Source organism: Hemibagrus wyckioides, linkage group LG04, assembly GCF_019097595.1.
Source record: "Hemibagrus wyckioides isolate EC202008001 linkage group LG04, SWU_Hwy_1.0, whole genome shotgun sequence".
Classification (NCBI taxonomy): Eukaryota; Metazoa; Chordata; class Actinopteri; order Siluriformes; family Bagridae; genus Hemibagrus; species Hemibagrus wyckioides.
In genome coordinates this window covers 12,170,310-12,196,841 of record NC_080713.1, presented here as the reverse complement: position 1 = coordinate 12,196,841, position 26,532 = coordinate 12,170,310, and the positions used below count along the sequence as shown (strand labels likewise).

The following is a 26,532-nucleotide window of genomic DNA, read 5'->3' as shown; positions in this document are numbered from 1 at the left end:
GCACACTTCAGTGTTTATGAATGCAGAAGCATATGTACTAGCATTTCAAATCTTCAGCTGGGATAGTGAACAATGGCAGCAAATACAGCTTGCAATCAATGAAATATCCATAAATGAACAAATAATTCATGCAAAAATGTCTACTTGTGGTTTCATTTCCCTTAAAAGTGCATGTGAGAAAGAAATGGCTTTGTGCTATTCGCTGGGATGAGGGTGAGCATTTAAGAAGCAGCACCTTCATCGAGCGTATATATTTTGGATCGGTCAACATGCAGATGTATTCACTTGCTAAATCTACAACATTGACTACATGGATCACTGTTTTTGAGGAGGAAAATATCTGTCATTTGTGACAAAACGATGAACAAGGAGTTGGTTGTGTTGGTTGAGCTCTGGCTTCCTTTCTTCCTTATATATTCTGTGAACACTCAGGTTGTTTCTTGTTCATATTAAACATAGTTTGAAGGTGAATTTTTGAGTTTTGATTAAGATTAAAGTTTGAAGAAACAAATAAGTCTGACAAATATGCAAAAAGTAAAAGCAATTTAGCAAAGGGCATGTGTGCATTGTGTGATCAGAATATTATATTTGGGGACAGATCAGTCCCCTTTGCTTGAATATCATTACAAGTTGATTTCGCTATAGAGCTCTTCAGCCACCACTTTCATAAATCTATAATATGCAATAAACTAGCAGTAGATGATATATGGAAATATATTAACTAGTTAATTAACAAGTTCCCAGCTGGTGCAGTTGCAATGCTTTTGTAAGGCAGTCAAGAGATTTACATGTTTGAATCTGACCAGTCCCAAGCATTTCTCTGTCTCCCTTGTCCCCTTTTTCTTCTCTTAGGGGGAAAGTTGATACCCAAGTTGAAATGAATTTCCTAGTTACATAAAAGCACATAGTTATGAAAGGGAAATTATTTATAATGGCACTCTCCTGTGTCATCCAGATAAAGGATCAATTTGTACAGTTTTTTTGTAAAGCTGCTTTGTAACAATGTCCACTGTTGAAAGCACTATACAAATAAAACTATTTCAATTGATTTATACCTATATAAAAAGTGTGAATCAGTAGTAAATCTCCTGAGAAACTTTTAAGCAAAAATGTTTCCTCTGGGATTGTGTGACTTCAACAGGCAAAAGCCAATCACTTGGGCTCATTAGAAAACTGAGCACTGAACTGATTTATACACCAGAATGGGCTTCATTCATCAGTGTTTGAGTAAAGTTATGTGGAAATGTTTGCATAAGCCAAACTGAACAAGAAAATTGTGCCAGATTAACAAGGGTTTTGTAAAGGCTGATATTTGTATTTGTATTCATGGCATGTGCATGCCACAGCTGATTTGTTTTGGTGACACAAATGAAATTTCATAGAAGGCCAAATTCACAAAGCAGACCGCACAAAATGGCCCAAATAAGAACATTTCTGTGACACACGAGTTTTTCTAGACGAATAAAATCTATTATATTTAGCATTGTGTCCAGTGGAGTTAAAGCACCTGAAAACCCAAAATATGAAGAGAAATAATGGAGGTTTATTCACTGTAGTTCATCCAGCTCAAAAAATAAGTGAGGTCAAAAGAACATGGTTTTTCACAGAAACTAAAAAAAGAGTCACAGAAAGAGTCTCTCTGCTACCAAACCATGCCAAGCTTTTTAAAATTGACCAGATGCCGTGACAAATGGAACCAACATATAAGCCAGGTTTCATCCTCTGTAAAGAAAATCCTATCTTATCCAGCTTTATAAATGAGGCCCAATATGTTCCTGCAAAAAGAATATTTTTTTTTTTTTTTTGTTCCATCAACATAGAAATGTTTTGACTAGTGAACGTGCTGACTCGCTAGTAGTCCAAGTGCTTAGTAATCTACAAAGTTTATTTTAAGATCAGTATGTGGGACTGTGAGCAGACCGCATGAATATCTGTAATATGTTCAACTCTAAACCAAATATGGCAAACAGGACCAGCCCTGCTACTTTTTCTCAGTTTTAAGACAAATCTTTGTTTAGCCTGGTCCGGTCAAGACTACACCTAACTGATACTAATCACAGCTTGCCAAAGTCAACTCATTCTCACATGCTGATTTACTTTACCTCTCATATTTTCAAACTAAATATAATGTAAAGCAATTAAATCCTGGGTAAACAACAAAACAATTTTTAAATTATTGTTCTAAAGGAATTTTATCCAACCCCAGCTGGCCTTGTGTGAGAAAATAATTGCTCCCTTCCTTATTCAAGCAACCAGTGTAACCAAATGTATTTGTTAATTAGGTTTAATTAGAGTAGGCATACCTTGAGTACTGCTTACTATTACTACAAGATAGTGAAATGTATAATTCTGGAAAGGGTTACAAAGCCAAGGCTCTCGTACACCAATGAACCACAATGAGAACTATTATCTCCAAATGGAGAGAACTTGGAACAGAGGTAAATCTTGCCAGAAGTGGCCAAATTCCTCCACCAGCACAGTATCACTAATCCAAGACGTTATAAAAGAACCCTGATCAATCTAAGGAACTGCAGGACTTGGTTGCCTCAGATACGTTTAGTATTCATGATCCCATCAATAGAAAGAGACTGGGTGAAAATGGTATCCCAGGGAGAGAAGCATAAAAGCTTGTCTAACATTTGCCAAAAAGCACCTTGATGACCCCCAAGCCTTTTTAGATAATGTTCTTTGGACTGGTGAGTCAATAGTGAAACTTTTTGGAAGACATGAGTCAAATTACATCTGCTGTAATGTGAACACAATGAGAACATCACACCAACAGTCACACATGGTGGTGGTAGTGCGATGGTGTGAGGATGCTTTGCTGCTTTAGGGCCTGGGTAGGTTGCCATCTTGAATGTTTGTACATGAAAATACTGAAGGTGAATGTTTAGTCATTAGTCAGAGATTTGCAGCTCAAGTGCAGTTGGGGTATGGAGCATTATAGCCATCTGAAGCACAAGTAAATGTGCACTTCTCTTTAAATATACTTGTTGGCATATCCAAACTAAACTGTAATCTGATATCTCTAAATATCCATTCAAAACTTAATCAGAAGCCAACCTTAAACAGAAAGAAAATGTCATTGCTGTCTCAATGAAACTATAGAGATGATAAGGAGATTGGATATTGTATATTTTCTCCTTTGGGCTACCATCTGATTATCGCAATAAAGTTATACTTTGCATTTAGTTTTATTATAAAATCTGGCCAAACATTTGAGGGGGTTAGACATTTCCTCTGACCAATACACTATGCATTCCAGCATTAATAAAACATTCCTGTCATGTCTGCCCATTTATCCTTAAAGTGTTCATCCCTCCGAAACCCTAGAATACACATTATAGCAACAACAGTTCAGTATGGACATGAGAGTTTAATTCGTTGACATTAGAAATGGTTCTAAATCATTCTGTTATGCCAAACATCTGAGTTGTTGAGAAGTTTCATTAGATTCCTAATCTAATGTTTCTAAGTGGCAGTAAAAAATCCAAAATATGAGTTTCACTGAAACTGCTGTGGTGAAGGAACTTGTACTAAACCATTCCTGTAGAGGAAGGGGAGGGTTTACCCTGTTGTTCAGGATGACGCCATGTATGAATGACACTGATTGGCTGAAAATTGGCTGGAGCAATGATTACTCTGGACAAAACAAAAAAAACAAAACGGTCTAACAGATATTTGTAGTATCTTTGCTGCATCATTTTCATGCAATTTTCATGTGTCCAGGTAGGTGAGGTGACCCTGCTTACACCACTAATTGTTGGTTAAAACAAACACAAAAAAAACTGTGTGACTATGTAAACTCTGTGTGACTTTACTCAGGCAGGGTTTTATACTTTCTGTTATACCACAGCTTTTTTAAAGTCTCCAATCTCAACAGTCTGAAGGTGTGGGTTATATAACCTCATGGCTCTGAGAGTAATTCCGGCTGTAACATGAAAGATAAGATTATATTAATGTGCTTGGTCTTGTTATAGATTATTGTTTCTATACTAACAGCTGATTCACAAGGACTTGTTGACTGAAAATAAATACATTTAAAAATGTGCTGCTGTTTACCAAAGAAAACTGAATTACTGATGTGGGGCCGTTTTTTTGTTAGAAGATGTTTATGTAAGATTTTTGAAAGGAGGCTTGAGTGCTTTATTTGCAAATTTTCCAGGCACAGGAAGTCTTCAGGACCGAGGAGGTTTACACTTCAAGTTTATCAGCAGAATGGCAAGGTGTGATTGTGTCTTTAAGAGAGGTAATACAGGAGAGGCTGGTGAGAGAGAAACTGTTTATAACTTGTTTCGTAGGCATTTTTTAACATGTAAATAAAAAAAGTCAAAACCTTTTAAAAAGCTTAATACTCCATTAATTAATTAATTAAAATAATCAGAATAACACACTTCAGGCTGTGTTGTTATTTGAAAATAATCCACCTTGGAGTGGTAAATTTTACCCTGCCATGGATTATTGTTTTATAACAGCACACTTTTAAATGTGTTATTCAGGACATAATGACGTGTACAAACATCTGGGTAGAGTGTATTCTGCTTTCATTTACTCCATTGATTGTTTCTGACAAATATATATTAAAAAAAAATTCACCTATTGCGATTAATCTTAAACCTTTCAAATCCACTATAGAGTGGGAAGAGAGTAAAGAATATCTTTATCGTGATTGCACAAGTACAGTGAAACTTCCTTACTAGGCATATAAGACATAATTAATGTAGAAAATTCTGTTAAAAATGATTGACATTGCACTTTATGTGAAACTGTTTCAATTTTTTACTTCCTTAGGTCTGTGTTGTTTTATGTAGCTCTGTGTTCTCGGTAGCACCATGGTCCTGGAGGAACGTTTTCATTTCACTGTGTACTGCACCAGCTCTATATGGTTGAAATGGCAATAAAAGCTATTTGTGAACTGTGTGTTAAATGATTTGGGGCTGGACCAAGCTAGACAGAGGGAAGAAAAGAGAGTGAACAATGAGAGGAGAGAGTATAAGAGATTGATCATGAAAAAACAGGAAGGATTCGGTAAAGAGAGCACGTAAGACAAAAAAGCGCCATCTGGTGAAAGCTACATTTAATCATCGTTAGGATCAAAACAAGATATGTCATGAAGTATTATATTTAGAAAGTGGCAAAGTGTGATCTTTTTATAACCTCCACTCTTCTGGGAAGGCTTGCCACAAGATTTTGGAACATGGCGGTGAGGATTTGTGCTTGTTCAGCCACAAGATCATTAGTGAGGTCAGGCACTGATGTCAAGTGAGGAGGCCAGGTGCACACTTGGCTTTCTTCCCAAAAATTCATCCCAAAAGTGTTCAGTGGGGTAGAGATAAGAGTTCGGGCCATTTGAGTTCTTCTAAATCATGTACCTTGGTTTATGCACAGGTTTGTTACAATGATGAAACAGGTTTGGGCCTGTTAGTTCCAGTAATAGGAAATCATAATGCTGTCAAAATTTTGGACAACAACTTAGCAACAATTTAGGAAAGGCCCAAATATGGGTGTGATGGCCAGGTTTCCACCTGACCATCACACCTATGTGCTTGTAGAACATCCTATTCCAACATTGGTCCCCCTTTTACTGTTAAACTGAACCCTTCTGAAAAGGCTAGATTTTGGAATTCCGCTAAATTTTGGAATTCCGCTAGATTTTGGAATGTGTCTGTTGGAATTTCAATCTCATTCAGCCACAAGAGCATTAGTGATGTCAGGCACTAATGTCAGGCAAGGAGTCTTGGTGGACCATCAGGAAAAATTGTTCATTGAGGTTTGGACTCTCTTCAGACCTCTCCAGTTCTTCCAAAAGAGTTCTTCTGATCCAACCTTGACAAGCTATGTTCTTTATGGACGTCGGTTTGAGCATTGTCATGCTGAAACATGTTTGGACCTCTTAATTACAATGAAGGGTAAATGGTAATTCAGCAACATAAAGACATTGTCCAGTTGTCTGCTTTTAACTTTGTGGCTACAGTTTGGGGAGGGGCCATATAAGGGTGTGATGGTCAGCTGTCTACATACTCTTGCCCTTATGATATGGTATCTTATGGTATTTTTCAGTGTTCCTCAGTTTTGTTTCACGTTGTGTTATAGAAAAAAGAGCAAAAATGATGAATGATACGTTACAGCATTTCTCATTTACAAAGTCACTTTTAAGCTGATTGATGGCTTGATTGTCAGTTCATTCTCAAGAATAATCAACTATTCATGTGTTCATTTTCTGCATCTCTGATTTCAGTGTACTTTATCATTATTCACACATTAAATTGACAGCTATTATTGTAGCCATAGTTTAGTAACTCTGTTGTACTGAGAATTGTTCAACATTAGGTACAACATTAATTTAAACATTAAACTTCAAGTACATTTAAGTAAACTAATTAAAGTATCAACTCTCATAGGGTGACAGAAAAACATCTGAGTACAACTGGATGGGTGTCATTTGAGAGAATAACTAGGAACCTGTGGTGTATATGTGGCTGGGAATGCCTTTGTGCCATTCATTCTGCCATGTTGGTATTGAAAGACAACTAACCACAATTCCTTGCTTTCTTTCCGGCTGCTTTTGTCTGCACATGGCTGTGAGTGCTTTCTGCAAACCTATCGTCTGAATTTCTATTCCTTGAATGAAAAAATTTCTCAAGATATAAAAGTGGCAAATCAAAAACCAAGAAAAAAAAAACCCTCACCAAGAACTTTTTACAGTTGTAATATTTTTTTATATAACAGTATACCAGCTATATACCAACTGCTCCCTCTTTTTACCCACAGTGTCATGGAACACAGAGAAAGAGACTGAGGTGAGCAAGAGAGATGCAAATAGGCATAGAGCAAGAGAAGGGTATAGACAGTGAGACATGGTGATGGATAGAGAATATGACTATGAGAGACAGGGCATCATGTTTTTGAAGAGAAGAAGAGAAGGAGTTATCAGAAGAGACAGTAAAAGTCTAAGAAGAATGAATGGACTAGTGTGCTGTACTAGTTTTTCTGAAAAGGTGTGTGTTTTCCTACTCTAACCTGTCAGCTTTAGCTTTAGTTGAGTTTCTGTGCTGCAGGTTCATGTTCAAAAAAGAGAGGATTTCTGTGTGAATAGCCAACTTCTGTCCCTCTCTTTCTTTGTCTCTCTTTCTTTATCATGCACTTGCCAAGCCTTTTGATAGTGAGCTCAGCAGCACTCTAGGGTGTGGGTTGGTATTCTTTCCTTGGTATCATTTTCTTTTTTTTTGTTAACCCTCTGCACTCAAGGCAGCTCCAGTGACTGTCTACATAACAAATAGTCTGCAGTCAGGTGCACCACATGAAAACATCCATCCATCCACTTTCTGTATTATGCTACACAGAGTCACATGGAATCTGGAGCTTATCCCAAAAAACTGTGTTCTTGAAAGAAAAAAGTGATCAATCGATTCTATATGTCCAACTTAAAGGCTGAATGGCACTGGCCTGGATGTACTCATGAGCTTTTTAACAGTGGACCCCTTGGTGTGTCCAACATTCTCACCTTGTTTACATGTTACTCCCTTCATGCAGCAGCAGCAGGCCAAAGGGCAGCTTGCCACAACAGACCTTTGATCTGCTGTGTTAACTTGGCAGATAGGTTGAAGTAAGTGTAAATGTGAATGGGCAGGTGTGGGTGTGTGTTTGTATACATTTACATTGTACAACTACATTGTATACATACATTGAATTTGATTATGCCAGAAACAGAATAATATGTTAGTGTGTGACTGCTTAAATGAAGCCACACAGGTATTTGGATATCCATTCTTCAATGTATAGATTTCAGCTGGAAATCTTTGCAACTGGAAGTCTGCAGCCATGCAAAAGTTGCAAAGGTTTCGAACAAACAAGAAACAGCATGTGAAAAGAAGAATGTGAAAAAGACAGAAAATCAGAGAGCATCGCCCAGTGTACATCTTGCCAATTTCTTTGAGTTCTTGCATTCTGTCTCTTTCTTTCTCTCTCTGTCTCTCTGTCTCTCTCTCTCTCTCTCTCTACACAATCTCTTTCCTCTGGTGCCAGGCATAAAATAAATAAATCCTGTTAAATGATGAGGCCAGTTCATCCTAAAGGTGTTCAGTAGGGTTACTTACAGTTACTTACTTCCATGGAAGGAAAATTGTAATGCTACAGCGTTAGAGACATTCTGCTCTGGTACCCACTTGGGTACCGTCTACGAACACATGGACAGGGTGGTGAGGTATTCACATACGTCTGGCCGTTTTAAGAATCGCTCATGCTTAATTATGAATTGAGTTGGATGTTTTTATATTAAAAGTACCATAACAAGTTAAACAATCATCAAGCGCTGATATTGAAGGCCAAAAAACAAAGCAAAGACAGCATGGGATCAACCATGGGATCAGCGTGGGGTAAATATACAGCACTTATAGCCCTGCTTCATGGAGCATTTTTAATCATTACAGCACATATTCAGGTTCTGCCAAACTTACAAAACAAAATATTACTTATATTCCCAATATTTCCCATTAAATTAAACAGTTAACTGATTTTTTATTTTGTAATATCAGTATTTAGCTGTTGAGGTATGTATGGTTAATTACAACAATGCACTACATTACATTGAAAGTTTATATGCATACAGAAGAGTGGTGAGTCTTGCTTACCTCAGGAATTTAGTAATTCTGCTTTATTGTTAAGTAGTGTACTATTATATGCTATAAAATTCTACCATGTGGAATAAGTGATGATTAATTGATGTGTGTGTGTGTGAGGGCATTCAGATCATGGGTATGTTTGTGTATAGGTATAAATTTGTTGGGTTTTTCTGTGGTTAAGGTTGGGGTTAGGGCTAGGCTTACTGTAAACTACTGTAACACACACCAAGAAATACCTCCCAATGAGGTTTCTGTGTGTGTGTGTGGACTGTGTAGAACTTAAAGTGGCGTTGTGATTGTATGACTAAGTGTGTGTGTGTGGACTAGTCTAGAAAGTTTGAACTGACTAATGGCAAAAATATATTTGTAACATAAAAAGCCTGTAATAGTACATCAAGGAAATATTGTTGCCAAAAACACTGTTGCCTTTAAATACTGTTGCCTTTAAAGAGTTGAAGGTTTTATCCTGATTTTCTTTTTGATGGTGTGACACCTTATGATGTGGACAAATGGCATCACATATTAATGTGTCAGTGCGACACTGTGAATTTCTTCTAAAAGTTAATGAACGATGAAGGCTGCAGCAGGAAACAGTGTGTGTACATGCATGCATGTATGTATGTATATGTATGTGTATTACTACTATGCCCATCATGACTGGCAGTGTCAGGACTGGAATGACTGAAAATAAGGAGAAAAATAGAGAAGAGATAGCTGAGTAAAAATGCGTGATGCAGAGTAAGAAAGACTGAAAGAAAGGGTTAATGAACAAAAAATGCATCAGAAAGAGAAAAGGTGGCTGTTGAAGATGGAGAAGTGTGGCTGAAAGATGCAGAGGCGATTTTGTGTGTGTGTGTGTGTGTGTGTGTGCTTGAGGGACAGAAAGAGAAAGACATTTGTGGTGTGAGTGGAGGTGTTTTTGAGGTCATCACCCTGAAATGGCACTGAGATGGAAAGCTATGTGGGATCCCGTCAACGTCACCAGCTGAGGGCTTTCGTCTTCCTGGAAGATGTGTGTGTGTGTGGGTGTGTGTGTGGGTGGGTGTGTGTGCGTGTGTGTGTCTGTCTGTCTCAGTGTCTGTCTGTCTGTCTCTGTGTCTGTCTGTCTGTCTCAGTGTGTGTGTGTCTGCCTGTCTGTCTGTCTCTGTGTGTGTGTGTGTGTGCGCGTGTGTGTGTGTTGTATGATATCTATTTCTTGTGTAGCAGGTGTGGAAATGACTTGTTAAGGCCTGTAGACACAGAAAGAAATGTATTGAGTTGAGTAGCTGTGTTCTCACAAGTCTGCATGATAATCTTTACACCTAATGCCTATTTCATAGTCTCAAAGGCACATTCTCTCACAAGTTCAAGCTCAGAGACACACCCGTTCCTTGTTGAAGATGCTCTCTTTTACACACATACACACAGAAGATCCATAGATGCGTACGGTTTATGGATAGTAAGCTGGTCGAGTGCAGCGGGATGTGCTTTTTCCCCATTCAGAATACAGAAACTTAATCCTGTGTCAGCACTGTTGGAGCTCGCTCACTCACTCAGGCCCCATTCACACTCAGTATTAACATCAGTCTCAGGCGATTGGATCACAAATGGACGGCACAAAGTACAGATGTTGTATGGGGTCAATTGTGTCTTGTGAGCCGATCACCCAGAGCACTTGCAGCGGATGTCTGGGTTGCGTGTGTAGTGTGAACAGCAGTGCATCCTGGTGCAGTGTTTAGAACACCAGAAGACTGCCTAGTCACCGTTTGAGCTACCCACTCACATTGTTAATACAACTAAAGTGCGTGGTGTTTTGTCCACAGCTTAATTTTTTTCCATCTGTCGCTTACATGTTTTGCATACATTAGTCATGAAGTGAAGTCAAATGGCATGAAGCTTGGTCTGTGTGAGTATGTAAAAACATTGTGTACAACTGATAGTCAGTTTATTTATTGACTGAAAACATCTTATATATTTTACAAGGTGAGTTTGCCAAGTTGCCTGCTTCATTTGATTTGTATTGCTTTGAGTTAGGGTTAGGCTTACCATTATCAACTGTAACACACACACAAAGAAATACCTCCCAAAGATTGGTACTGTGTGTAAGTGTGTGGTCTGTATTGAATTTTGTGTGGCAGCATGACTATATGACCAAAATGTGTGTGTGGTGTGTGTGTGGTGTGTGTGTGGTGTGTGTGTGGTATGTGTGTGGGTGTGTGTGTTTGTGTGTGTGAGTGTTAGTTTGTGCGTCCTCAACTGGCCGTATATGTATTAACTTGTCTAGAATAGTCAGTTTATTTGTTGGCCCAAACCTTCTTAAATAACATTTTATATTGTGCTATTTCATAATCAAATTTAAAAGGCTGAAGACTAAACCGGCACGAAATCACTTAATAGTGTTGAGGAATGCGAGTTAGTTTTGTGGTTTTCGAATTGTGAGTCATATGAGAACCTTGTTATAAGGGAAACTTCACATCTAGGCAACAGTCTCCACCCCCTTTTTTTTAAAGGAGCAGATAAACACATTCTGCTCTTTTTCCTTTCACCCTCATATTCAGAATGAATTTTTGTATTTTTTGTATTTTAAACTCTCCTGTGTATTTGTGTTACAGATCAGTGTGTGTTCAGTGAGGAGATCTGAAGCCGGAATGCCCCAGTGCTGCAGGCCTTCTTTAAAGTGAGGTGAGTCGTGAGTTGTTATACCATCTTCACTCTTATTTGGAAGCCTCAGCTGATCTGAGTGATTGACCTGCATTCCTTGTATTAGTCACGCTGCAATGCCAAAAATTCCAAAACATAGTATTAGAAAACCTTTCTTTCTTTCTTTCTTAAACTTCATTTTCTCTGTCCTCATGGACATTGTGTCAGTGGCCTTTGGCCTGACTGAGGACTATGTGAAAAAATATTTAAAATCTTAAAGGGAAAAACAAAGAGATCTAGATCATTTGTGTTGAAATAAATGGACACATGTATGTGTCTGTCTACTCTCAAACTCTCCCTTTCACTCTCTTTACAGTGCAAGACTCACTAATAGACAGACACAACTTATTTCTTTAACCTCATCCCCTTGAATTTCTCTACATCATCAGCCAATCAAATGCACCCTGAAAATAAACTGACCAATCATGGGAAGCAAGTGACCACTGGTGCCCAGTCACAGATCCCCAATGTGAATCAGCAGGAACAGCAAGGACCTGCAAGCAACCAAGGGTCAAAGGGCACTGGGCCAGGGAACCATGGAGTGAAAACCAATCAGATATCTCCTGGGCTGAAAAGTGTGGGTGGGATGATGAAGACCAAATCTAAAAGGGAGAGAAGTATCTCTGTGGATGCCACAGAACAAAAAGACACTCTTGCACCAGTGCTGGAGTCAGATGCTAAAGGTATGTCTGGCACTGGACTTGTGCATGCACACTCACAGAAACATTCCTTACTCCAGTGCTGGAAGGGAATGCAAAATTTTACTGAAACATGTGCCCGTTTTTATCGTTTACTTTTTCTTACCTGAGTGTTTAGGACCTATTATGTTGTCAGCTAATACATCCTGCTTTACTGGGGTTAAATTGCCAGTCATGGCCATAGAGAACAGTAGTGAATACACAAAGGAAATTAAACAAAGTTTTGTTGAAAATCACAAATCGGGCATTCGCTAGAAAAATAGCTACTAGGTTGCTTGTTTCACAGTATTATTTACAATGTTGAGAATTATTCAATACTAATATTAACTGCTTTGCTTTTTAATTTTAAAAACTTTTCATGTTGCCTTCAAACTTGCCGAATGGTGTGTTTACATACTAGTATTGCAGCTGTTCTAGATAATACATAGTTTTAAAAGTCAACAATCATCACACTTTGTGTTTAACATTGCTGTACAGTGCACAAATGGTGCTAAACATTTTACAGTTTCATTTGGAAACCTGACAGACAGTAATGTTTTAATTTTTATGTCAGCAGCGGTTGGGGACCATAGATTTAGCAGAGATTTAACAACATAAAGATATACAGTATACAGTCTAGCAGTTTTTTAACTTTGTCCAATTATGTTCAAAGTAGTATCATTACTCAGGGTTTAAATGTTTCATTAAACTTTCCCTGAAACCTGAACTAGCATAATAAATTGAAAAAAAAAATCTTTTTCTTTATCTCATTATATTTCTAATGTATGGTTATTATCCACTCTATAACCCCCCTTTTCCTATCCCAGTTTTTGCACTATATCTTCTATTAGAGAAATGATTCTGTACATCATAGACATATTACCTGCACATATGCTTTGCTTTTTTGTGGACATTTGTTAGATTTAAATCCAATTATTTGCTATAATAGGAAGATCTTGGTGGTCACAAAGTATATTAAAGTAGCTCAATCTGGCAATCCTGTCATTAAGCGTAGAAAGAATCATTCCCCATTGGTCCTCTATTTGTATTTGGTGCCATTATGGTTTTTATAGACTATGTGCAATAATATCTGTAAGGATGATATGTTTGTGCCATGCAAAAGCAAGTAAATTATTGGAAGCTCTTCTTATATTTGCCAGTATAATATAATAGGCATTTTAAAATCACTGGTCACTCAAATAATATGGAGCTGTGAATGCTGAATGCGACCTCCACGTGTACAAAAAGTATGAAGGCTAGCATTTGAACAGCTACTCGCATTGCCACTGCTTCTGCACACACATGTAAGTTATGAAAACTCAAGGGGGGTTGATGTAAAAAGAATAGTTCTACAGGAACCTAACCCACACTGTTAAGTAAAGGGGTGAATTTTTGATGTTGTGAGTCCTTTCCTCCATAGGCCTGGGAAACTTGTTAAGACACATTGCATTATGGACTTTATGAAGAGAAATTAAATAATAATTTGGCTACTTCTACCAGGCAATTCCAACTGTATTCGCAGGATCAAGATTTTTGATATTCTTTAGATAGGAAGCTAAAGAGGAGAGTCCACAAAAGTGGACCTTGGACCCATGAGGATCTGGAGAGATTCAGTATTGAGGAGTGATCTTAGATTTCATGCTCTGCATTCTCCTATCTCATCAAACATTATAAGCAAAAACGTTTGGGTTGCTGCAGGAGTAGACAAACCAGTAACCTGGGTGGCCAAGCGGGTGGCCAAGCAAATGTCCAGGCTGCAAGTTTTTACTTGCAGTTTCTCCATAATTAGAGAAAACAGACAGGTTCTGTTGATTTTCACAGAGAATATTTCCATGTGTGTTTAAACATAACATGATCCAGATTTTGTTGTAAGTTTGTTCTTATACTGCACATTATATTGCCACAGGAATACCACAAAAATAGTCTACAGACTCTTGCATACTCCTTCTTAACTCAGTGCTGGAGGGGGATGCCAAACCCTCACACATTCATGTACATAAACACGTACACACCTGTCCAGTCCAGTGCTAATGAGAGTTGCCTGTATACCTGTGAACAGACACGCACACGCATACGCATACACACACACACACACACACACACTTTTTTCCCTTCATTTTAAAAAGCCATACTGTTGCAATTCTACATATAACATTCATTCATTTTTTTTTTAAATTTGCTGATAATGCATGAACACACAGCAAGGAGGAATGACTGTCAACTAGTTCCTGTATGCCATTGTCTTGCACAACAAACACAGAGTAACCAGCAAATGCACACAGTGTAGTCTCTCAAGCCTGTGTGCTTCAGATTATACAGAAGTATGGTTTGGGGGTTAAGGGTTGGGGTTTTACTTTTCCGTTTGCATTTGTTTGTTTCACGTTGCATTTCCACTTGCATTTACTTGATGTGATGCAACAGTGAAATCGGTAGGAAATTTAATTATGTAAAAATTATCTTCTTGTAATACACTTAAGTTCTTTTGTACACACATGCAAACATGTATAAACATATACATACATACATACATACTTTAATACCAGTCTATGTGGTTCTGTAATGGTATGAAAGGCAACAGGTAACAATTTAGCACAGTAGAGAGGAAGAGACCATGAAAGATAGAAAGGCAAGCTTTTGAATGTGGACTTTGGGCTTTTGTTCTCCCTCATTCTCGCTTACTCTTTTTTTCTGTATCACCCTGTAGAAAAACAAACAGAGACTCATTCAAATTAAATGCAAGTCACTGTGCCACTTCAAACCACTCTACCCCCACACCTGGACAGGGCCAGTGATTAAAGCCTGTTTGTGTTGAGAGTGTTCTGGGGAGGGGGTGGGAGAAAGAGTGTATGAGAGAGAAACAGAGAGCAACAGAGAGTACAAGAGCTGACTCACTCGTTTACGTAAACTGATGTCTGTTGTGAACAAAAGAGGATGCAGAAAAGGTCAGCTCTTTATCTCTGCTCACTGTCAACACTGCATGCACAGGCTAATGACACCACAAGCTAACTTCGTGCCCCTTGCATACACACATTTTTATGATCTATCTCTCATATTTAGTCTGGTTGTCTGGTATTCAAGGATGCTAGATACTGAGAGACATTTTTTTCATCTTACAGTCTTACCAGGCCAGTGCATAGGAAGATATTTTGAAATCAGAAGAGAAAGACCGGACTATTTTTTTTTATATAACTGCAATAATTTATTATAACATCTGTTCGATTAGTGTAAAGCACTTTCACCTTCAAAGAATAATAGGAAATTTGTCGTAAATGTATTTAATTCTATTAATGCTATACGCAATTCTGCACACGAAAGCAGTAGGAGTATCTCTGAATATTTGAATCTATTCAAATAAGAGAGTCGGACTGGCACATTGTGTTTGGGAAAAGCCCAAATGGAAAGTGAGCGTGGTTATTCCCCCTTAAGGACAGTGCTTGTGGTATAAACAGTTGTGGTCAGGTACTATGGGCAGATTTTTTTTTTTCTTTTTCTTAACACTAATCTGTACATTGTAAAGCATTCTGTCATACAGTATACTGCAAGAACACTACTTATATAGTTTTAACATAGTAATAATAAAACTACTCTGTGAGCCACACTATGTTTTAGGTTGTGCTTCCTGGCACGTCATTCATTCAATGTCATTTAATTAAGGGTTTAGTATTGTGTTTTGTTGGTGTTATCCAGTAGAGGGCGCAATTCGCAGAAAGCGTCGATGTGTGCTGGAGAAGAAGCAGCCTTATAGTGGAGATGAGTGGTGCTCAGGTGCTGAGACTGAGGAAGAGGAGGAGAAACCCTCCACTACTGCACACAGTAAGTTCTATAGTGTTACTACAATCTACACACATGAATACACAGAAACTCAGTCTGTCTGCAAGAAAGACATCCACAGACTGTACCCTACTGTGTTTTGATGAAGACCTATTGCATATTCGTCAGACTGTAAATGCCTTCGCTTCCTTACCAGCAGTTTTTAAACCAGGTGGTACTTCTGGTCTGGGGTGACTTTCTTCCTAAAAAAACTACTGATTGCCCTAGTAATGGGGCGGTGGTGGCTCAAGTGGTTAAGGCTCTGGGTCGTTGACTGGAAGATCAGGGGTTCAAGCCCCATCACCGCCAAGTTGCCACTGTTGGGCCCTTGAGCAAGGCCCTTAACCCTCTCTGCTCCAGGGGCGCCGTATCATGGCTGACCCTGCGCTCTGACCCCAACCTCCAAGGATGGGATATGCGAAGAAAGAATTTCACTGTGCTGTAATGTATATGTGACAAATAAAGGCTGTTTCATTTCATTTCATTAATAAGCTCCTGATATAAAAATCAAGGGAATGTAGTGTTGATAATTCCAACCATAATTTGACAATGATGCCCAAAATTATGTTTGGAGGTGTCTTTTTGTTACAGTTCTTGAGGCCAGCTGATCTGATTGTCCAATCAGTTATACATCACAGTTTTGTTAAGGCTTACTTTGAGTTTAATACCACGATTATGAATTCATGTATAACTAGATTATTTTGTTAACCATTCTTTCGAAAAAGATAGGTTTAATTTAAATGTAAATATTATCTCTCATTATGATCCTTAGTCATATGTGGTATTTAGATACGTAACCAAACAAGTACAGTAGCTTCTAGAAACTACTTTTGTTCTTCATGCAGCTTAAAGCCCTGTAGTGCAATGGTGACAGCTGTAATACACCACACGTCATAATCGGTGGATAAATTTGTGACCGATTCACAATTTTGTTGAAAAATGTAAAAAAAAAAAAAAAAAATTGCTTACTCTTCTAGATGTTCATTTCAAATTTGTCTATTTGAAATCAGCATTCACACATTTTTACTTCTTATTCAATGTGTGCTAAACTACCAACTTTAAACAACCAGATAAAATTCTTTTTAAATCGGCCATCTGGCTTTATATTATAAGAAGTTAGGTATACAGGTGTTTTGATTTTTAGAATGCCTTTTAAATGTATACATATAAATGTAAATGTGCTGACCCTGACTTGCTTATTGTTTGAGTCTAGTGTATCCTCTGTGGCCTTGACAGGCTTCTTTTCATGCAGCAATCCTTTTTGCATTTTTGTCATATATCAAATGGCACAAAATGCAGGTAAACAAGTGATAGTCACATGACCAACAACTTTGTGATAGTATGGTATTTAGCATCACCTAGTGGCTGAATCTTTTGCAAAAAAAAAGTAAAAAGAAAAAAAATGTGAAGCCCCTTAATGTACTGTAGTAAGGTTTAGAAGCAGCAGTGCTACAAAACTACAAATCATTAAAATGTTACAATGTTGTTTTCCAGAAATCTTTTTAACCCTCCAACATTGCCATTTTTTAAACCTTATTTGCCTAAATCAAGGTTTTCTGCTCATGTGGTGAAAGGTCTCTCCAATATTATCAATTTTCTCTTCCTTCCCACTCTTCAGGGGAGCATGTGATGTCATGCCCTGGCCAGGCTCTCTCAGGCACAGCTGAGTCAGTAAGTGCGCCTGGTTTAGGATGTGGCCTTGGTCCAGGTCTACGTTCTGACCAGCCAACACACACCTCTCAGCAAGTAGTATATGTCTTCACCACTAGCCTAGCCAACAGGTGAGAATAATATTAACATACAACATTAAATAATTTTGTCATTACTGTGAATATGATTCCTTTATAATAGTGGCTAAGCACAAAATTGCATGTGTTTATGTATGTGTATCTCACAGTGCTGCAGAGGCAGTGATGCATGGTCATACAGACTCCATCCTCCTGTTTCACCAGCAAAATGTTCCTCGCACCAAACTGGATCAGGTTTGTGTGCATATGAATTACATATAGGACAATTAAAGCTGTAACTTGGGAGGCAGATACATCACACATATGAGATTGTCTTTAGAATTCACAAGCTAAATTCTAAAAAGACTAAAAGAAAATGTGTTGTGGTAGTATCCGCATTTGAATAAATGTATGTGGCTTTTTTGTACATATAAAAGAGGAAGTGAGGGGAGTATATGCATGTTCATGCGATTAGTGTTTATGCAGGTGTTAATAAGTGTAGGATGCCCCATTTGTTTAAAGTGGTTAAGTTGTTGTGCCTTGTTCCGCTTCTGTGTAGAACAGCTGAGAAAGAATAGCATTCTTGATTGTCGCTGGAAAGTTTGAAAATGTTTGAAAATGTTTGAAAACATGAAGTTCTATTTATGTCTGGCTGTGTAAGCTAAAATAAAAAGTATATAGTTTAGTTAAAATGTCTGCAATTACAGTGGCTTGTAAGTGCAAAACACGTTAACAAATAAATATTCTCCAGCTCTCCTATTTTCAAAATTTGCTATTATGTTTTTATATTTGTTGGGGTTTTTTTTTTTTCTTTCTTTTTTTAAATTTTTTTTTCTTTTCCTTTTTTTTAAAACTTGTGCTGTTGGGTTTGCTGTTATTTTTCTGAAAGTGCGATTGTGTTTTTTATGCATTTTCTGATTTGCTATTACGTTTTTTGGTTTGTTTTTTTTGAATCTGTTTTGTACTTACAGGCTACCATTATATCATAATGTTTTTGGATTTATTTTAGAATCTATGTTCTAAATTTGTCAACAGCAATGAAATTTTTGCTTTTTCCTTTCTCTCTGAATATATTTATATTAATTTGTTTCCTTCCATCTCTCATCTTTTTATCTCTCTGTTTTAATTTTGCTCAGCAGTGCACTGCTGTTGGAAAGATCCCCAGCCTATCAGAGCAGCTCAGCTCTAGTAGCACCCCTCCCATGGGCACCCCCAAATCTCAAAGTGGTACACCTCGTCCAGCCTCTGTTGGTGGAGTTATTGGGGGTCACCTAACAGGTGGCAATACTCCTTCTTCCACAGGTCAGCCTGAAAGTGAGGTACCCCATGTCCATCCAGGGGCCACACCCAGTCACAGTAACTGTGCAACGTCTCATCCATTAGGACCTGGAGGCTCAGGGCCACAGCGAGTGGGGGCCCAAAGTTGTGGAGTAGATGGGTCAGGCATTATAAACCACCCTGGTACAGGTGTCTCTCCCAGTGCCAATCCATCAATGTTGTCTGTGCATCTTCAGGGTGAGTCCAGCCAGCAGGGAGGACAAGGGAGTATCGAAGGATTGTCTAAAGAGCAGCTAGAGCATCGTGAGCGTTCGTTGCAGACACTTAGGGACATTGAGAAGCTGCTTCTGCGCAGTGGGGCTGGTGCTGGCCATGGAGATCCAGGAGGCCCAAATAACAGCCTCAACAATGGATCAGTTAGCAACAATAATACTGATGGATACCAAGGACTTGATGATGAGGAAAATAATACTGGGAGGGCTGGCAGTAGTTGCCTTTCTGATGGTGTCCCCCCTATCCGTGGAATGAAAAAACATGAGGAGCCTCTACAATCCATAATTTCCCAAACACAGAATATCAGTGGGCCTTGTTTAGATGACACTTTGATGGTAAGGCACCACAACTTACCCCCTCATCACCACTTATCATCACCTTCAGGACTAGACATGGGCCCTGTACTGGGTCCTGAAGGACTAACACCAGAACAGATAGCTTGGAGGAAGCTGCAGGAGGAATACTATCAGGAGAAGAGGCGACGGCAGGAGATGAATCCTCACACAAATCCCCAGCATTTCCGCATAATGTCTGAGATGGGAATGCCAGGAGGGCCACACCTCATGATGAGAGCTCCCCCACCTCCATATCACAGCAAACCTGGAGACCAGCAGTGGGGACCAGGGCCTATAATTGGAGGAGGAATGGGAGGAAATTTAAGGATGATGGACATGCATCAGGAGGGACCCCGTGGACCCAGGTTTCTTGGTCAGATGCAGCGAGGACCTCCAGGTGGTGGTGGATACCCAGGAAGCCCAGGTGGAGTTTTACCCATGGAAGGCGTAGGGTCTCAAAGATCTCCTAGGCCAGGAATGGGTTGGCTGGATGACATGGCACCGAATATGGCTGGAGTAAGTCAGTTTCATGGGTGCTATGCTTCAGGAGGGCCCAGTGGACCCTCTCAGCAAATGCAGAGTGGTATGGATCGTCCCTTAACACGGGAAGAGATGTTTCACATTATGGAGAAACGGCAGCTACAAGGTCTCCGCAGGTTAGATCTAGAGCAGTTGTCTAGGCAGCAGCAGCAGAGTGGACTTGGAGGTCCCAGGATGATGGATAACCCTGGTGGACCAGGCTTTCCTAATCCTGGCATGGGAGGTGGTCCACCTTCACGCAGTGATCCAATGGAATTTCCCAGTTCTCGCACTATGATTGGATCTCCCATTAGTGGTGGAGGTGGCCCTTTAATGAGAGATATGGTTGACTCTCCTTTAGGGGGAAACCTAAATATAAACATGAACATGAACATGAACCTGCATCAGCAACAACATATATTGGCCCAGAAATTAAGAGAAGGACCTGGGTCAGAGATGGCAAGCCCTGAGGACAACACCCGTATTAGGGCTGCACCAAATGGCCGGGTTGGTGCTAACAAAGTAATGGTCCATGGGTCAGATGTAACGCTTCAGTTCCCCAATCAAGGCACCTTTGCAGGTGGACAAGGGGATGGGCCCTACCTCCAGCAATCAGGTCCTGAAATGTTTAGGTCTGATCAGCAGGGTACTCCTCAAATTGGTGGAAACTCAAGGCCTAGCCATATGCCTATGAACACTGGTCATAAAGCAGACCATGGGCCATGTCATCAATCTGACCTTCCCCTTAATGTTAACTCAGTTGGTTCCCCAGCCATGCCCCCACCTCACCAGCTGAAGTCACCTCCCCTTAGCCAGGAACCTTCTCCTCTCATACCCTCTCCCTCTGCTACAGGCCTGAAATCCCCCAACCAGCTAGCATCCACTGGTCCACCACACCCTCCTCTCACTTCAACCTGTGGTGCAGGAACACCTTCTGCCACCTCCATGAAGTCCCCTCAGATAATAGCATCATCACTTGGACTCCGTTCACCATCTGGTTCCCCTGGACATCACAAATCTCCAGCCATGCCTGTTGCATCTCCAAGATGGACTGCCTCACCCAAGACTTCCCTGGCTAGCCCTGGAGGGACAGCTAATAGTAAGGCAGTAGGCAATGGAGGGAGCAGTTCAACTGAGACAGGTAAGACATGGTTTGTATAGCTATTAATAAGCTAAGGTGAACATTAATATATCTCTATGATTGTGTTTTAATTACTGTTAAGTTATTTGTGGGTTAGACATTTCTCATTCTGTTTTCCTTCTACAGGTATAACCCTTCCTCCCAGGAGTTCCACCTCAACACCCAGCAGTCAACCTCCCAACATGCCATTCACCTCTTCACCAGATGCACCTCCATCCCAGAATCCCCTGTCCCTTATAATGTCTCAGATGTCCAAGTATGCAATGCCCACTTCCATTCCACTCTATCATGATGCCATCAAGACAATAGCCACTTCTGATGATGAGATGCCAACTGATCGATTGCTCCTTGCTGGAGCCAACATTCAAGGTGCAGTCTATTAGCATAACAACCTTTAGAATTTTGCTAGTTCCTTTTCAAATCCTTTGACCTTACAAATTGTCTGCTGAATTGAAGTTGGCTGGTGATACAGTGTCATCTTCTTGGTGGTCAATAGATGAAAATAGGTTTTTACTTAAATTGCTAGTTAGACTTAAATTGAGATTTCAGCTTAACAGGATGTTAAAAAAAACATTCTTTTCCTGACTTCACTGCCAGTGAAAGTAAACCATTCTTATATTATTTATTAGTGGATGAAATTATTGAACAGTATTTCAATAACTTGTACTTTTCTTTTTTGCACTGTTTTCAGTTTTGTATATTGTATGTTGAAATCAGTTAAAATACTTGTTTGACTATACAATTTAGCATAATAATATACATATGTTATATACTGTATTTAGGGTGGCACACTTATCTGACATACACATGTGACATTTTTGCTCTATTATTTTACAGGAAATATGGCTAATCACCAGTCTACGCAGATGCTCCTGTCCTCTCAAGGCTCAATGGGACCTCACAGTAGTCCACAAAGCCCTACTGGAATGGTACTTTCAGGAAATCAGCAGTTATCTCTTGACCCCTCTGGACCTTTGATCCATTCTCCTAACCACATTGCCATGCCAGTAATGATGGGGGGTGGAGGGGGCCATCCAGATGGGATTGGACCTTGTAACATGTCCCCAATGCATCCTCCAAGTCAGATGGGTGGATTCTCACGCATGCAGGCCCCACTGCACTCCCCAGTTGGGGGTCTGGGGCAGCAGTACCCTCATCCTTCTGATGACATTCTCCCTTCTCAGCAAATGCACCATCTTAGCAAGGGTATGCCCAATCAGCGGCCACCCAACCCAGCTGATTCTTTCGCATCTATGCCTATAGGGGAGGGCCCAGACTTGAGTGAGGTGATTAGGCCAACTCACACAGGCATCCCTGAATTTGACCTGTCACGAATCATTCCTGCCGACAAGCCCAGCAGTACCCTGCAGTACTTCCCCAAGACGGAGGCAATGTCACAGCTGCAGCAGACCCCTCACCAAGGGCATCTACCTCATCAGGCTCCTTCAGCACAACTCCTGAAGCAGCTTTCCTCATCTGGCCCCCTTCAAGGCAACACACCTTCCTCCAACCCTCACATTGCCAATCTGCAGAACATGATGGCTGAGCAGCAGCTTCCCTTGCAGCCATCACACTGTGGCCTACGCCCTGGTATAGGCATGACCCAGGGAGGAGCCAGAAGTATGGGCCCAGGTGGTGTAATGGGGCCTGGCTCAATATGCCATCCAGGTCATCTGATGGGTAGGACAGGTATGCCTCAGCAACAGCAGCAACATCACCACCAGCAGCAGGCCATGATGGCTAACAGTCTCTTACAGCACCAGTCCCATATGTCACAGGGCACGATGACTCCACAGCAACATCCACACAGTCTTATAGCTCAGCAGAACATGATGATGCAAGCTAAACAGAGGGGTATGCCAATTCCTGGGGAACACTTTGGCCAGCAAGGAGCTGTCCTGTCTCCTCAGGGGCCCATGATGGGACCCCCACACCCACAGTCAGTCGTGATAGGATCCCAGGGAATTAGACAGCGAGGCTTGCCTTTGGATAGTCCACTGGGCTATGGACCTGGAAGCATGGCAAACATGCCTTTCTGAACATTTTCAGTAAATCTGTAAAAATCCTTTCCCCTTATGGGTTACTTCAAACCCTGACGTGCTTTTTTTCAATGTTTATTGATTGTGGCAATCAGATGCTAATATTATTCGTAATAATGTCTTAATTAAAAAAAGCCAAATAGTGGAAAATTGCAGTTAAGCAACAAATTCTGAAGCCATTTTAAATGTCTGTAAAATATGTACATTTGACAGATAAATGTGTTCATTTTTGTGAGCAAGAAAAAAAAAAACACTCTCACAAATCAGTTTCTAATTGTTTTCTCTGGCTACCAAACTGTTGTGCAAGAAAGTATATAAATATATTATATATAATTATTAAATATCTGTATAATTGCTGTAAATAAGATGCAATTTGCTCGTTTACAAATGTTATGTATAACTGTGTTTAATAGAAGACTAAAGGCAAACAATAAGAAAAAAATGTGTGTTGTTTGATGATGAGAAAGTGTTAAGGGATACAACAGAAAAAGAGACAGACACAATCAGGGTAACATTGTTTTTATTTTTTATCTCTTACATATTTCATTATCTTACATCGAATATTACTTTGAATCTATGTGAAATGCTAAAATGTAGGCATAGAATGTTAAAGTAGAATCTCAGATATTCTGAAAAAACACGCCTGCTTTGTAAAACATAGAATGATAAAAGTTAAATCTCAGATATTCTGAAAAAACACGCCTGCTCTGTAAAACATAGAATGATAAAAGTAGAATCTCAGATATTCTGAAAAAACACGCCTGCTCTGTAAAACATAGAATGATAAAAGTAGAATCTCAGATATTCTGAAAAAACACGCCTGCTTTGTAAAACATAGAATGAAAAAAGTTAAATCTCAGATATTCTGAAAAAACACGCCTGCTTTGTAAAACATAGAATGATAAAAGTTAAATCTCAGATATTCTGAAAAAACACGCCTGCTCTGTAAAACAACAACAACAAAGCATCACTACATAGCTAAATGCCTAGGCCATAGTTGATCAGACATGGTTCAGAGAGTCAAAATGAAAATAAGCTCGGCTTTTATTTAGAAAAAAAAATATCTCTTGAATAACTGCATATTTAAGGCATATAAGGTTTTTCGCTGTTTCTCGGCTCATATGTATTGGCTAGAGGAAGTGGTAGTAGTCATATCTGAGACGGATGTCTTGCTAAAGCATCTGGCACATAGCATGGGCCCACAGACAGGGAAATGTTTTGTGAGCAATCTCAGAAGTTCATTCCGGAAACGCACGCCTACAAAGGCATAAAGGATAGGATTAAGGCAGCAGTGACTAAAACCAATACTCTCAGTCACAATCAAACCCAGAGCCAGTGCGTTGCGAGCCTGACAGGTCTTCTGTGACAGAAGCCCTAGCCTCACAAGGGTGTCCACTAAAAGGGCTATGTTATAAGGTAGCCAGCACAAGCAGAAAACCAGGGTTACCACCATAGCCAAACGAATAGCTCCTTGCTTCTCCAGGCTCTGTTGACTGTGGTGCAGAGTGAGCACTACAGCAGTGTAGCAGTAGCACATGATGACTAAGGGCAGAAGGAAGCACAACAGGTGTGTCAACAACCGATTAACAAGTAACCAGTTGTACCCATGGATGCCATGATTGTTGAAGTGACACTGTAGCCATGTATGGTCATTCTTTCTGGGTTCCACAGCAAGAAATACTATGTTGGGCATAGCAAAAGCAAGACAAAAAAGCCAGATCAAAGCACAGATGAGATGAACTGTTTGGGGTCGACGGGTCTGGAGGCTGGAGACAACATGAACAATGGCGAGGTAGCGATCAAATCCGATGCCTGCAAGGAGAAGACTCCCACAAACCAGATTCAGGCGGTTTAACAGGCCTACAAGCTTGCACATGAAGTTTCCAAAGACCCAACCGGTCAGCACCTCAGACACTGCGAAAGGTAAGGTAAAGAGCAGGAGCAGATCAGCCAGGGCCAGATGCAGCAGGTAGATGTCAGTAATGCGAAGGTGAGCACGACGCTGCAGCAGGACCATCAGCAGGAGGCCATTTCCTAAGAGGCCCAGCAGAAACACCATGCTGTAGATTAGTGGCTGGAACATCGTACTGTACACGGGCATGAGGTCTTTTTCAGTGTCACAGGTGAAGTGGTCGTAGGTTAGATTCCCTGTGATATTTTCATCATCTTCACCTTGATAATTATCAAACTGCTGGGGAAGTACAAACAATAATGAGCTACATATAATTACATGCATATAATAATTGTTTTTTGGGGTTTTGTTGTGTTGTGAAAAGTGAAAAATGATTGCTTTAAACATACACAAAAGGGATATTTGTCTCTATAAAATTCAAAGATAAGCAAATACAATGATTTACATTAGTTTTATCATGTGAAAAATACATTTTTAACTGGAAAATGAACAGGAAATGTTTCCTTGCAATTTAAAAACCTTTTGTTTTAAATTTGAAATCAATTGAAATAACTTCAGAACACAAACATAAGACCCATGTTATAGATCTACTGAAAATATTCATCATTAAAAAAAAAAAAAAACATACTGGAAACTAGATTTGTTTCCAAAATATTTACTGTAAGTCATTTGGTCAGCGGCGTCATAAGAATTTATAAAGGTGTGACAGATATAGAGAGAAATGATTGATCAACAAAAAGATTTATTATATTTTTTATTTAACATTATGTTATGCTGTTTCACTTCAGAGTTTAGTTTTCTAACTTGGTAAATGCTTTTTACTAATCTATATATTTGGAATTACAGTCCCCAACTCCCAATAATATCAAATGTTTTTAGAATTTAATTATTCAGCTTGTTTTATCTTTTAAACTATGGATGTTATTACATTAAGTATATTTAATGTAGTACAGAGTATGTATGACTTTTTTATATTTTCAAAGAATATACGAGCAAATGTTGCCTAAATCAGATCATAAAGAATTGATTGATTGATCATATTTTGTGATCATTCAGTAAACTATTTTTTCTCACTTAAAAATATATATATTTATATAAATAAATCATTGTACTTACATCAATAAATGTATGATCTGTTATGATACTCATCTTCTTCTAGACTATTTATTGTTTCTGATTTTCTATGTGTGAAACTAGGAACCTGTACAACGAGAATAAAACCCAGCAGACCATGTTTCCAGGAAGTATTGTTCCAGATGCTTTACTTTTTTTCTTTTTCTTTTTTTTTTTTACACCTACTTATTTTTTCCATTGTCACTTTTAACCTCATACAGAAGAATACAAACTTGACATAATTGTAAATAATTTTATTGAATTTTAAATATATATTTTTAGATGTTTCTCTAGTTTATAAAAAAAAAAATCTATGAAGAGTCAGAGAAACAGATGATGTACAGTTGTGCTCAAAAGTTTGCATACCTTGGGAGAATTTGCAAGATGTGTACCATTTTTAAAAGAAAA

At 39.2% G+C, this 26,532-nt stretch overlaps 2 protein-coding genes across 8 annotated transcripts in view; one reads left to right on the top strand and one right to left on the bottom strand.

The window, feature by feature from the left end:
- The window catches only part of bcl9l (bcl9 like), a 37,766-nt gene extending 14,560 nt beyond the window's left edge, over positions 1 to 23,206 (top strand). For 2 of the 6 annotated variants that reach the window (XM_058387493.1, XM_058387494.1), the window contains exons 2-9: positions 11,213 to 11,282; positions 11,690 to 11,983; positions 15,665 to 15,790; positions 17,406 to 17,568; positions 17,685 to 17,769; positions 18,651 to 21,060; positions 21,187 to 21,429; positions 21,898 to 23,206. In XM_058387493.1, coding sequence (XP_058243476.1) covers positions 11,698 to 11,983; positions 15,665 to 15,790; positions 17,406 to 17,568; positions 17,685 to 17,769; positions 18,651 to 21,060; positions 21,187 to 21,429; positions 21,898 to 23,099 — 4,515 coding nt within the window. In that variant the 5' untranslated portion in view covers positions 11,213 to 11,282; positions 11,690 to 11,697 and the 3' untranslated portion in view covers positions 23,100 to 23,206. Of the gene's footprint in view, positions 1 to 11,212; positions 11,283 to 11,616; positions 11,984 to 15,664; positions 15,791 to 17,405; positions 17,569 to 17,684; positions 17,770 to 18,650; positions 21,061 to 21,186; positions 21,430 to 21,897 lie in introns of all 6 variants that reach the window. The other 4 variants (XM_058387491.1, XM_058387492.1, XM_058387497.1 and 1 more) reach the window with 3 other exon arrangements.
- Positions 23,207 to 23,676: 470 nt separating this feature from the next.
- On the bottom strand, positions 23,677 to 26,242 carry LOC131351849 (C-X-C chemokine receptor type 5). 2 transcript variants are annotated; one of them, XM_058387498.1, is made up of 2 exons: positions 26,128 to 26,242; positions 23,677 to 25,290 (listed from the first exon to the last, which is right to left on the bottom strand). In XM_058387498.1, the coding sequence occupies exons 1-2, from the start codon at positions 26,158 to 26,160 to the stop codon at positions 24,217 to 24,219; spliced, it is 1,107 nt and encodes a 368-aa protein (XP_058243481.1). In that variant the 5' UTR covers positions 26,161 to 26,242; the 3' UTR covers positions 23,677 to 24,216. The 2 variants fall into 2 exon arrangements, with proteins under 2 accessions (XP_058243481.1, XP_058243482.1); XM_058387499.1 differs by having other exon boundaries at positions 23,677 to 25,287; positions 26,128 to 26,225.
- Between the last annotated feature and the right edge of the window lie 290 nt (positions 26,243 to 26,532).